This window comes from Lissotriton helveticus, chromosome 9 (assembly GCF_964261635.1).
Source record: "Lissotriton helveticus chromosome 9, aLisHel1.1, whole genome shotgun sequence".
NCBI classification, from domain to species: domain Eukaryota; kingdom Metazoa; phylum Chordata; class Amphibia; order Caudata; family Salamandridae; genus Lissotriton; species Lissotriton helveticus.
The window spans coordinates 1,126,441,070-1,126,455,090 of NC_136070.1; the positions used below are offsets into that span (position 1 = coordinate 1,126,441,070).

Sequence of the window (14,021 nt, forward strand, 5' to 3'; positions counted from 1 at the left end):
TTACAGGAGAAAAGAGACCCATAGAAGAGGATGACGAGAGCGAGTCGGAGGATGGCCTAATAAATAGGTTGTTGATAGATAGACCGCCTCCGGACAATAGGGAGATAGAAGGTACTGAGCTCCCGAGGGAAGATAGGGTTGACATAGAAGAGAACAGGCCACTCCCTATAACGAATTGGGTACCTACCAAAGGTGAGGAGACACCTCAACATAGTCCAGTACAGAGAGTAGTCGGAAGGGTTGTGGTGCAGAAGATGCCAGCAACAGAGAGGGTTGAGTCTTATGGATTGCCAGATGCTCTTCAAGTACCCGTTACCATAGGTCCTATAGTGTCGGTTTATCACCCAGAGAAAGGGAGAGAGGAAGAACAGGTACGGCTAGACAGAGAAAGAGTTGAGATGGAAAGGAGGAATAACATGACAAACGCCTGGAGGAAATTGCCAGGACCAATAACGTGGAGCACCCCATTGGATTCAGCAGTGGATCCCGTAGCAGAGCAGGGGGGTCAGAGAGGACCGATGGACCTGAGGGGACCACGGCCAAAATCCTATAAAGAGTTGAGGGCTGACTTGAAGGAATGGGATAGGTCCACAGAAGCACAGAGCAACAGGTCAAGAACAGAAGCTGGATGGGGAAGTCGAGGCAACGGGACATTATCTCACTGCGGGGCTAGCGAAAGCAGTCAGGAGTGGGACGGTAAAAGTCAGGAGAGTAGAGGAGTTACACGTCCTATTGACGGTGGAAATGGGCAGGAGCAAAAAGGTAGAAGTGCGGAGTGTGGAGAGACGTCTCGTCTCATTCAAAGTGAAGGAGACCAAAGGACACAAGAGTACAGTGATAGGTTTAAGTGCACTCTCCACGCACCGGATGATAACGTACAGTACTGGAATGGTGGGAACATGGGGAACCGCGAAGGATCTTGCCATGCGTCGGGTGATCAGAGATCACAGGCAAATTGCGAAGGCATGGGGAATAATGGAATGTCTTACCATGCACCAAGAGAAACCAGGCAGAATGGGAAATGTGGGACTATGGGAAATAGAGAAGTGTTTCACTATACACCCAGAGAGGATGGAACTGCATGGGACCTGGAGAGATGGGAGCATGGGAGGACTCCCCATAACACGCCTGAGCCCAGACGTAGGACTCAGAGCTGTGATGGGAGAGATGTAAATGGACTCTCTAGAGATAGCATACTGAAAGCTGTGATAAAAGCCAAAAGACTCGATGTGATCAGCTTAAAATCTGACCTGGATGAGATAATTGATGGTGTGTTGCCTTTAGAAAGGATTGACATGTACGAACAAGATGAGCTGCTGTTTATAGCAAAGGATGTTACTCGGAAGGCACGAGCAACTCATGAGAAACTGTCTGAACTGGCAGACAAGTATATGGTAGATTTGTCCAGAACAAAGGCATTGCAGGGTAACCATAGGTTGCATTATTCAGATCAGGACTTAGATGAGAGGAGGACAACTGGATTAAAAACTCACATAAGGGAACTGATCACAGGAATAAGAGCATGGAGAGATCTGGACAAATGGGAAGAGAGGTGGTCCAAAAAGGGAACTGTTAGGCGGAGCGCAAATGTGATGTCTCCGGAGGGAAGGCTACTGCAGATGGAGGCATTCCCTTTGCGAGAAATAGCGAATGGGAGTTATGTACACGTGCCCTGGAGTAGGGGAGATTTGGCTGCATTTACCAACTCATTTCCGAAGTTAAAGGAAAATCCCGTAGAGTGGTAAAAGCAGGTAGAGAGGTTTGTTAAGATTTCAAAAGTATTGTGGATTGATTTGAACACATTATTTGACATTGTGGTCCAAGGAGACTTGTGGATAGCATGCAAGGTTAGTGTCGAATGGCCAACTGCAGAACCAGAAAGGGATGCTCGTACTAATGGACCGTCAGAAACAGTAATGTTAAAATATGATAGGGTGATGACATGGCTGAAGGAGAAGGTGCCACCACAAGATATAGATTGGGTAAAAATAGACCGAACAAGACAGGAACCCAAGGAGACAGTTCATGAGTTTAATGAGCGATTGCTGAAAACGTTCAAACAATACAGTGGATTAGATGTAATGGATCCCAAAGATATAGGACAGTTTGTATCGAAGTTCGTTTTGGGGTTGAGACCTGATATTTGTTTGATGATTCAGCAACATTTAATTTGTTGGCAAAACAAACCATTGGATGAAATTCTGAGATACGTAAGGTATTGCAGTGATGAAATAGATTCTAAAGCAAAGAAATTAAAAGAGAAACTGATGATGGTGCAGATGCAGTCGGCTGGAAAGGGTGGACAGCAGCAACAGGGAACAGGGACAATGGGACGGAAACCAAATAGTCAGAATAAGGACAGCGAGGAAAACTCAAGACCTAGAATAGACATTGCTACATTGAAAAAAACGACAAAGTGTCACCAGTGTCACCAGGTGGGACATTGGAAACGCGAGTGTCCCTATAACCCTGAAAACGTAGAGCTAAAAGTAGAGGAGGAGGAAGTTCAAGAAGTTCCTGTTCAAAGGGTGACAGTGCCAAAGAGTAAGGTGGCCAAAGGGGGGACTTTGGCTCCACGAGCCCAGTTCCCGCAGCCACCAAAGATTACGACAGGGGGAAAGATCTATAGACAAATGCCTCTTTTTATAGACGAAGAAGAGTGTTACTACGTTGATCCATTGACGGGACGACGTTTAAGTAGAGAGGAGGACTGTACCCTCGGGGCAATTCTAGAGGTGGATCAAAGAGGACCGTTTGTTGAGGCTGAAGTGGCAGGGTGTACTACAACATTCTTAGTAGATACCCGAGCTACTCGATCAACTTTGAGATCGGCAGTGGTTCCAGATCTACCAATGTCGGGGGAAACAATTCAAGTGGTAGGAGTCGCAAATAGGAGAATGACTAACCCTTTGACGGAACCAGTGCTAGTGAGAATAGGAAACCACAACTATGAACATCAGTTTGTAGTATGTGATTCTAGTCCTGTGTGTCTGTTAGGAAGAGACTTATTGTACAAACTGAACTGCACAATATACTGCACACCTCAGGGAGTGGAGGTACAGACTACAGACGATGATGCTACCTTTAAAGGTGCAAATTCGAGAGTATGCGTAGAACTGTATCCTACCCTGACTGTGGAGGACCTTCCTCGGGACTTGCAAGATACAGTGTCATCAGAGGTATGGGATTTTACTGGAGAAGAGATAGGATTGATCAAAGGAGTAGAACCAGTGAAGATCATGGTAAAACCAAATGTTGAATATCCAAGAACGCCTCAATACAAATTGACCCCGGAGACGATTGCAGGAATAAAACCCGTAATCGACTCTATGATTCAACAGGGAATACTGAAGGAAATCGTGGGTAGTCCATGCAACTCCCCGATTATGGGTTTGCAGAAACCTAGTGGGAAATTTAGAATAGTGCAAGATCTTCGAAAGATTAATAACATAGTTGTTTTATGTTGTCCAGTGGTACCGAATCCATCAGTGATATTGTTTCAGATACCATTCCAAGCTGAGTGGTTCACCGTGATAGATCTTTGTCAGGCTTTCTTTTCAATTCCATTAGATGAAGAAAGCCAGTATCTTTTCGCTTTTAAGCTGGAAAATCGTGTCCTAACATGGTGTCGTATCCCACAAGGGTATACAGAAAGCCCATCAATTTTCAACCAGCTATTGAAGAAAAACCTTGAAAGTCTAGTACTGCCACAGAACTCGGTTCTGGTCCAGTACATAGACGACCTACTTGTTGCGTCAGGAACGGAAGAAGCTTGTAAGATAGATACCATCGCCTTGCTGAACCATTTAGCTGAAAATGGGCATAAAGTATCTCCGAGCAAATTGCAGTACTGTCTGACAGAAGTACAGTACTTGGGTCACCGGATAGAAAAAGGAAAGCGCAAGGTGTCACCAGATAGGATAGAGGCGATAATGAAGATGAACGCGCCTACGACACAGAGAGAAGTCAGGATGTTCCTAGGAATGGTTGGTTATTGCCGACAGTGGATAGCTAACTTTTCCCTGAAAGCAAAACCCTTACAAAAACTGACGCACAAGGAGGTGAGTGATCCGTTACCATGGGACAAGGATTGTTTGATGTCGTTCCTACAGCTGAGAGAGGACTTGTGCCGTGCTCCAGCTTTGGGGATGCCTGATTACGAAAAACTATTTTCACTTTACTGCTGCGAAAGAGAGGGTTGTGCTTTGTCAGTGTTAGTACAAACTCATGGAAATGCCCGTAGACCAGTTGCATACTTTTCGGCTACTTTAGATCCGGTAGCCGCAGCGTTGCCCGGATGTCTCAAATCCGTTGCTGCAACAGGTGTCAGCATTGAAAGGTGTGAAAATATCGTCATGGGACACCAATTAGTGGTGTATGTACCTCATTCTGTAGAACTGTTAATGACCAGGACCAAGACACAGCACTTAACCAGTAGTAGGCTCACGCGCTACGAGCAAGTTATTCTTGCTGCGGAGAACGTGACCATTAAGAGATGCTCTGTTTTGAATCCTGCTACATTGATGCCACTTCCTAATGATATAGAAGGCGAAGAATGTGAAGATCACGATTGCCTTGATGTGACTGAACTATGCACCAAGCCAAGACCAGATATTGTGGATGAGCCGTTGACTGACCCTGATGAAATTTTCTTTGTTGATGGCTCATGTTTAAGAGACGATACTGGTCGGTTGAGAGCAGCTTATGCTGTTTGCACCATTACTGGAGTTGTGGAAGCCGCTTGCCTGGAAGGAGTACACTCCGCTCAGGTAGCCGAAATCATTGCATTGACACGTGCCTGTTTAGCAGGTAGCAAAATTAGAGTCACCATTTATACCGATAGCCAATATGGTTTCGGTGTGGTTCATGATTATGGGCAATTGTGGTCTCAGAGAGGTTACATTACCTCCTCTGGTTCGCCTATTCGAAATGGGGAATTTGTGCGACTGTTGTTAGAAGCATTACAAGGTCCAGCAGCAATTGCGATCGTTAAATGTGTAGATCACACCAAAAATACAGATTTTGTGTCGCAAGGTAATCGATATGCAGACGAAGTTGCTCGCTACTGCGCGGAGCAAGGATATTCTTTCACGGAAGTGGAAGTAGGTGGGACTCAGGAAAAGACAGAGTTAAACATGATGTTAGAAACAGTTGATACTTGGGATGATTTAAAAGACATGCAAGAGAAAGCACCTGATTCTGAGAAAAAGGTATGGGAAACAGCAGGTTGTGTGAAAAGTGAAATGGATTTGTGGGTTTCAGCAGATGGAAGGGCAGTATTACCTGATGAACTAGTGAGTCCAATGGCACGACAGATACATGGTCCAGTACACTTAGGAAGGGATGCCATGCTGAGGTTATTTAGGCAGACTTGGTATAATCCTAGGTTTAGGATTGCAGCAGAAGCAGTGTGTCAGAGATGTGTCACCTGCCAGCAATTGAACGTAGGGAAAAGAACACCAGTTACAATGAGTCACATTGGGAGGTCTGGGGGGCCTTTCAACAGAATGCAATTAGATTTTATTGAGATGCCAAAAATCAACCGCCTCAGGTATGTTCTGGTGGTTGTATGCATATTTTCCAGATGGGTTGAAGCATACCCTACACGCAGGTGCGACACACTCACAGTAGCCAAGTTGTTGCTTAGAGAGTTGATCCCGCGCTTTGGGGTGCCGACCTCTTTGGAATCAGACAGAGGAACTCATTTCAACAGCGAAGTTGTGAAGATGCTTTGCTCTGCATTAAACATTGATCAGAAGTTGCACTGTAGCTATCGACCAGAGGCTTCAGGTATCGTGGAGCAGATAAACGGAACTCTAAAATCCCGAATAGCCAAAGTATGTTCATCGACGTCCTTAAGCTGGCCTGATGCTTTGCCCTTGGTACTCATGAGTATGCGTAGCACACCAGACAGGAGGACAGGTCTCTCTCCACATGAGGTTTTAATGGGGAGGGCAATGAGACTTCCGTCTGTTCCAACTACAGCTTTGTTTAATATTACAGATGATCTGATCCTGGATTATTGCAAGGGACTTTCTGATGTCATTCATGCTGTGTCTCTTCAGGTGCAGGCTGCTGAAGTTCCATCTTCAAGAGACCTATGTCACGACTTGTGCCCTGGTGACTGGGTCCTTGTGAAGAAACACGTCCGGAAGAACTGCCTAGACGTGCGTTGGAAGGGGCCCTACCAAGTAATCCTGACAACGAATACTGCTGTAAAGTGTGGAGGGCTGCCAAACTGGATTCATGCTTCCCATACTCGAAGAGTTCCAGCACCCTTAGAAGAAACAGCTCCTCTCACAGATGAAAATCCAGCTGTGGACGGCGAACCACTAGAGGGGATCAGTCAAGCTGTGGGGGTGTCGGAAGAAGTTGGGAGTGCTACAGATCCAGAAGAAGAAAGACAGGACGACAGTGAAACTGAAGTTGCCACCGAAGGAGAAAGTTGCTGTGAATACGGCTCAGACACAGATCAAGACAAGAGTGATCAAGAACCGAGTGTGAGGACAAGAAATGGGAGAACAAGGCGTGGAGAAGCTAGTTGGCCTGAAAGAAAGACGAGGCCGAGCTTGAAGCCAACTCCAGAGAGAACTCTTGCTCCTATATCTGAAGACTCGGATCTGGACGGAGGTGAACAAAGACAGGAACAGGAAGGTCCGAGAAGATCGAGGAGGGTGCGAGTGCCCTGCAGAAGATACGCTACTCCTGAGTGGACCTACCTAGCTGCAGATGTCCAGTGCACGGAGATCTGGGAGGGTGAGGGAAGTGACATTGACCAGTACTGACCCAATCATAACATTGGAAGTAGTGTTGTTGATACCCGGAGTGGAGGTCGAAGGGTTGCTGACACTCACTATCCCTAATCCTCCTTATCTGAGCAGGATAAGAGAACTGGTTTTAAACAGAATAGAATTTCCGACTTTTTGTTCAATGAGACCAACACCCGAGGAGATCATTCTTCGTTTGGAAATATTAGAATACGTGATTAGAGCCGCTGGAACACGTATCATTCCAGATTGTTAAAGACTTTGTAAATAAACAAATTGAAAGATGACCTAGCGCCAAGTGGAAGAAGAAGAAATTTAGGGACTTCCCATTTAGTGGACGGAGAAGGGCTAGGGTTGTCTGTTGCTATAGAACTCAAAGACTGATCTTGCGGAAGGGATTATCAGCTTCCAGGTGTGGTTCGGAAAGGCTGAAAAAGCAAAGAAAAGAGACTTTGTGTTGTGAAAAAAAATCAGAACTTCACTGTCTTGAGATCATGGAGGCTGGAAACCCAAACCGCAGGACAAAATGCATAGTAGGCACACTTTTAGTGGGAGTAATTTTCCTTATAGTTTTAGTAGTTACTATATCATATGTAGTGGGACATGAAAATGAAGAGAAGGCAACAAAGGAAGCAAAAATTGTACCGATACAGAAACCTACTACTGCTGGTCAAAGGGGGGACAATACAGAGAAAGATAAAGCTTTACTAGCAGCAGAGACTCGTAGGTTGCATATGGATGAATCACAGGGAAATTTCAAATCAAATGCATATGCTAAATTGCTTTATGAATATATTGATGCTATGGAGGCAAAAGATTGCTACGTGTGCATGCAATTGCCAGCCTCTGTAGACGAAGGTATTAGATATCATCATCTTCCATTGACTTATGGAATCACATGTAGTTTGTTGCTCAGTATATTTTATGAACGTGATGGTTTTGAATATTATTTTTCAAATTTTGATGCTGTTTTACCAGAAGTTCCAAACTACAAGCACATGAACAAGTGGGATTATTATAAGAGTGAAGATAGACTAAAGACATTTTTCATTCCTTGGAAAACGTCAGATACTTCACATGCCCGAAGAAATAATTTGACTTGTAAAGTGTCAGAAATTGAGAAAAGGTTTATAGGGCAGGTGGATGATCGGTACAGGAGACAGAAGATCTTAAAAGCTTCAGGCCAATGGAAAACAGATTGGACAGAGGAAGAAAGGTCACACCAAAGAAAGGGTAGTAATGGTCCAATAGCTTTAGATCGAGAGAAAAAAGGGGAACTGTGTATATATAGGGGTAAAACCTATGATGAGAATGTGTTTGTGGGAGAAGTAAATTGTGAACATGCTTTCCAATTAGAATACTATACCAAGGATTTCTTGAAGGGAATGCAGGTGATCCCGAATGTATATTTTGTTTGTGGAAGAAATGCATACGTGAAACTACCGGATAATTGGTATGGATCATGTTACTTAGCAATTGTCTTCCCCAAGATATACCATGCTAAGGATCTAGAAATTATAGAGGGAAGAACTCAAGCTAGAGGAAGAAGGGATGTAAGCGATGAGGAGGTAGTTGGAGACGTATTTGGTGCTATGTTTCCTCTTTTAGGGATAGTACTGAATGATGTCAAGATCAGAAGATTGGCAACAGTTGTAGATAGGTTGTCCGCCAGTACTGCTAGATCATTAATGCTGGTGGAGGGAGAGATGCAATCGATAAGGGCAATGGTTCTTCAGAACCGACTTGCTCTAGACGTTCTGTTAGCCAAAGAGGGAGGAGTCTGTAAGGCTTTGAAGGTTCAGGAATGTTGTACTTACATTCCAGACAATTCAAAACCTCTAGAAAAGTATATACGGAACATCACTGAAATTCATCATGAGATTGAGGATTTGACACAGGTAAATGTGTGGGAAAAAGTAGGTCATGGAATGGGTAAAGTTGGAGGTTGGTTTGCCAACTTAGGAAAGGGTTTCATTTGGTACATACTGAAACCTATCATCATAATAGTGGTTTGTATAATCACTTTGTGGGGATTGGTGCGGCTGTACCAATGGTATAGATCAAATAGGTTGCAGAGATCCATGAGAGAGCAGGAGAGGAGATTAGCTGCGATGCAGGATAATCAGTACAGGAGTCTGAGGGCTCTAGAGATGATGAAATGAGAGAGGACTGCAACGAGTGCAGTTTGAATTAGTTCATACCTCAGGGATGGTGTTGTGATGGTGATGACTACTAAAAGTCATCAAAGGGGGGAACTGAGAGAGCGCAAATCGAGAAAAAAAATTAGAAGTGCACCATATTTACAAGCACGTTGCATTAGTTTAGTAAAGATTACATAAGAGTGTCGAATTTATAGAGTGAAAATACATAAGAGTGTTTAACTAAAATAGAATGCATATATCTGTGTGAAAAGCTAATATAGAAGTGGGTAGAGATGTTAGAATGATGTTGAAATTCCATGTTATGTGGTTGTTGTAGAGGAGAATGTAATACTGCTAAACGTAGAAATGTGTAGGCCACATGGCAGTTCACAGAGAATGAAGGGTGCTGTTATACTTTCACATGATATGGATTTTAATGTTGTTATAATTCAAAGTATTATTGATCATAGAACTGAAATATATGTTTTATAGAAGTGTTTCATATAACCATTGTGTGTAATGAGTTAGAATACTGTTTAGACTAAGAAATTAAAGGTTTATAGAGTGCACAGGCCCGTTTCATGTAATTCTAATAGGCCTGAATAGATAAGTTCATTTCTTTTGATCTGCATGTGTTAGTTAGAGGAATGTCATGTTAAGCTTAAATTGCAGAGACTGCTCGATGGTTTACGACTTAGAAGATATGGTGGAGGCCGGAATTTGGGGCCCCCTGTACAAGTGTCTGTTTGCCGGTGCGAGGAGGTTCCAATCAAGAGAGTGATGAATAGGGTTTTGTTAAGAGAGCCAGGCACAGGCCTGGAGGAGGCTTCAGGAATTTCCTGGGGGGTACCGTCCTGCCGGAGAAGAGCCTGAGAAGCAAGGTCAACGCTAACGATGGGCCCAGAGGAGTATCAGCATGGAAAATGCCAGAACTGACACCACGTGAGGGGCGTCTCTAAAGGGCGTTCCTTTTGTAAATGTGATTTTTGTATTAGGGACAGCACCCCTGGGTGGAGTTAGGGCAGATGGTCTGAGGAACCTAAGAGAGCGGATGGGTAGGCAGATAGGATAACTGCGAGACACCGATTTACAACGAAGACTAAGGGAAGTGAGTGATCTTCTTTGGAAGTCACCACGGCTGACACCTTTTTAGGTTAAGATTTTACTAAGTAGGGATGTCACTTAGTCTAGTGTAGGGACAGTCTAATCTGGATTTTCTTCCTTTCTGTAAATGACTCATAAGCTACAGCTTGTGTCTATTCTTGCAACTCTGATGATTTTTGAATTGGTTTTGGTGATATTCTTCTGCCGACTAAGAGCATTTAGAAAATTTATGTTTGTATTGATACCAGTATATCTTTTGAACCTTATTTTTTTTTTTATTTTTTTTTTTTCAAAAACCTTTATTGCACTTTGCAAAGTACACAGCGGAGCGCCTACAACCCTGCGGGCCGGCCGCTATCAGAGGATCGTTGTACACAATAATCACCAGCAGGAAGGATATCAATACCACATTAAGAACAAAATCACGGTGGAGAGTACTGAAAAGTGCAAAAGTGCCATTCGAGCCATTATTCAATGCATAAGTTGAGGTTTTGACGTAGTTTTGCGTTTTTGTAGTTACCTTTTTAAACAACAACAAACTCTTAACAATAACAGTTAGGAATGACAGTGCGGTTAAGCATTATCCAGTGCATATCAGGTCTTCAGTGTCTCTTGGGAATATGGGAACTTGACAGCACCTCACAGTGCTCACATTTCTTTACCCACCCTACCCGCTCCTACCCCCCTTGGCCCATCTGCCTAAACTCTAAGAAGAGGCCACTGCAGCGGTCCCGGCCACCCCCCCCTGCCCCATCCCGACTAAGTTCAACCCTCCTCCCCCTCCTCATCCTCAGAATCGACCTGCTCATCTTCTCGCAGTGGTTCGCAGATGTCCCCCCTGTAAACATTCCACTTCAGCCATATCTTATTCCATTTCCCGGGACAGGCTCGGCTGATGTACACTGCTCGTTCTGTTAACATTACTCGATCCATGTTCAAGCACCATTGGGACTTGGTCGGTAGTTCTGCCGCCCCCCAGCGCTGTGCTATGTCGCGTTTTGCCACCATTAACCCCGCTGTGACCCATAGTTGCTCGTAACGGTTCAAGTCAGTGGGTTCCCATATATTTAACAAACACCTCTTCGGGTCAGGTAATATGGAGTGATCTAGGGCCTGCGAAAGTGTGCGGAGCACCTGTTTCCAGTACTCCTGGATCTTGGGGCAGTCCCATAAGGTATGGAAGAAAGTGCCTTCCTCCCCACATCCCCGGAGACAGTATGGATGGGGCGCCCTATGTATGTGATACAGCATTTTCCTTGTATAATAAACCCTATGCAGGATCTTAAATTGCACCAGCCGCATGCGTGCCGAAATGCCCACCTCCTTAGGGGACCCAAGTGCCTCGTTCCATTCATGTTCGTCCATATCATTAATCTCCCCCTCCCATTTCTCTTTCAGGTGTGAAGTGGGTTCAGGGCTGTTATTGAGTAGCTTGCGGTAAACTAGAGAAGTCGCCCGTTCGAGCATGTGTTCGGTGAGTAGGCGATCCTCCAAGGGTGAAGAATCTGGGAGTTGTGTGTCTGCTGGAATGGCTGCAAGCAGTGCGTGTCGTATTTGAATGTATCTGTACAGTTCCCTGTCGTTGAGCTCATAGAGTTCCTTTAATTGGGTAAAAGGGATTACCTCATTCCTCTCCCATAGGTCACCCACAACGGATATGCCTATTGTGTCCCATTGCGCGAACCCCTTGGTGTTCCTCAGGTTACCTAGTATGCGAGAGTCCCACAGCGGAGTCATCTTAGTAATTTTCCCCGTCCATCCCAGGGCCGCCGTAGCTGCGTGCCATGTCTGCACCGTTATCTTGGTAGGGCCTATCAGAGTGCGCATTTTGCGGCGATCATAAAGTGGACCCAACAGACTATCAGTTCCCAGCTGCACCCTGTCCGCACGAAATGCCGGCTCATCGTGCGGCGCGTGTATCCATTGATTAATGGGCTTCAGGTGTGCAGCCCAATAGTACAGTTTTAAGTCCGGTAGCGCAATGCCCCCGCCATACCAATCTCTGTGTAACTTGGATTGCACCACACGCGCCGGGAGGTTGCCCCAAAGTAGATTGGAGACCAGAGCCGCAACTTTCTGGAAGAATTTGGGCGGCACAGGATAGGGAGAATTGTCAAGGACGTATAAGAAGCGTGGTAACGCCATCATCTTATATAGTGCTGCCCTGCCGAGGAGCGTTAACGGCAGGCCAGACCAAAACTCCACATCCCGCTTGAGTCTATCCAGAGGCGGCTTCAGGTTCTTGTCTATGAATTCAGCCGGGTCCCTAGTGACGTGGACGCCTAGATATTTGAAAGACATCCCCGCCAGTCTCAGCGGGCAATCGTCGTCGAGATCCGGAGCAGGACCCCGTAAAACGTAAATCTCTGATTTGGACCAATTTAGCGTATAGCCGGAGATCCTACCGTACGTGTCACAAATGCGTAACAAGGCCGGTATCCCCACCTCGGGGTCCGTTAGATACAGTAACATATCGTCTGCGTATAGGGACAGACGGTCTTCCCAACCTCCGGACCCTGGTATTCCCTTGAGGAGGGGGGAGGCTCGTATGTGAGTCGCCAGGGGTTCCAAGGAGATGGCAAACAACAGGGGTGACAGAGGGCATCCCTGTCGCGTGCCCCGCCCCAGCTGGAAAGTGCGGGAAATGTGGCCATTCGCCACCACCTGAGCCACTGGGGCTGTGTACAGCAGTTTGACCCATGCTAAAAAGCGGGGCCCGAACCCCATACGTGTCAGTGTTTCGAAGAGGTACTCCCACTCCACCAGGTCAAATGCCATTTTGGCGTCAAGTGCCAGGATTACTGCCGGCGTGTGGATGTCGTCGGCTCTGGCTAGTATACCATGTAGCCGGCGCAAATTCATCGCTGTGTTCCTGTGTGGCATAAATCCGGACTGATCCGGGTGTATAACCGAGGACAGATGGGGCAAGATTCTCAGTGCCAGCAGCTTAGCCAAGATTTTCACTTCCGCATTCAATAAGGAAATGGGTCGATAGGAGGTGCATTCCTCCGGGGGCTTACCCGGCTTGAGGATCGGTATTATAGTAGCCGTACGTTGGTCCGGTGGGAGGGTACCCTTCTCCAAACAGTCCTCGAACATCTCTAACAGATACTCGCCGAGGGTGTCCGGCATCATCTGATACCACTCTATGGGTATCCCATTCGGCCCCAATGCCTTGCCCGGGTTTAGCGCCTTAATGGCCAGCTGGATTTCATCGGCTGTGATGTCCGCCTCCAGCTCGCACGATGCCTCCGGTGAAAGGGTTCGAATGGCGATCGGTGCCAAGAGCGTCTGGGCACACTCAGGGGTTATTTCGCGAGCCGGGGTGTATACTTGTTCAAAATGGGACGCAAGCAGTTCTGTTATCCGCCTCGGATCAGTGTGTGCCTCTCCCTGTTCATCTTTTAGACATTGGATCCCCCTGGAGTTGCCCTCCCGTTTATCGAGCCACGCCAGCATTTTCCCTGCTTTATCCCCCACTTCATAAATCCTGTTCTGGGTTTCGGTTATGTGCCCCTTGACTACCAACCGCAGGTGATCATTGTACAGCTGTTGCTGGAGAGCGAGTGCGTGCATGGCGGCGGGGGAGGGCTGTGACTCATGTGCCGCGGTACACTCCCTCAACTTAATCTCTAGGTCGGCTAGTTCTTGAGACTGTCTTTTCTTATGACCAGTTATGGTGTTAATGGCGTGGCCCCGCAGAACCGTTTTGTAGGCCTCCCAGAGCGTCGTCGGGGAGCGCACCGAATGGGCATTTTCAAGAAAGTAGTGCTTCGTGGCGCGTTTGAGTTCCTTGCGGACCTGTGGAATTCTGAAATATGATGCGTGCATGGGGTAAATGCGCTTTCGTGCCCTTGTCTGTAAGGAAATCGTCAGTGTGAGCGGTGAGTGGTCAGAAATACCATGAGGGTGAATTACCAGGGTCTCCACATGACAGAGGGCCTCCCCTAGCGACAGGAAATAGTCGATACGGGACAGGCTCCCATGCACCGCGGAGTGAAATGTGTAG

The 14,021-nt window shown here is 46.2% G+C and overlaps 1 protein-coding gene across 1 annotated transcript in view; it reads right to left on the reverse strand.

The window, feature by feature from the left end:
• Positions 1 to 14,021, reverse strand: part of LOC144783380 (cadherin-related family member 3-like) — a 567,696-nt gene that overhangs the window by 386,490 nt on the left and 167,185 nt on the right. The window contains exon 4 of the mRNA XM_078662381.1: positions 13,033 to 13,813. Within this exon, the coding sequence (XP_078518507.1) occupies positions 13,033 to 13,813 (781 nt within the window). The remainder of the gene's footprint in view (positions 1 to 13,032; positions 13,814 to 14,021) is intronic.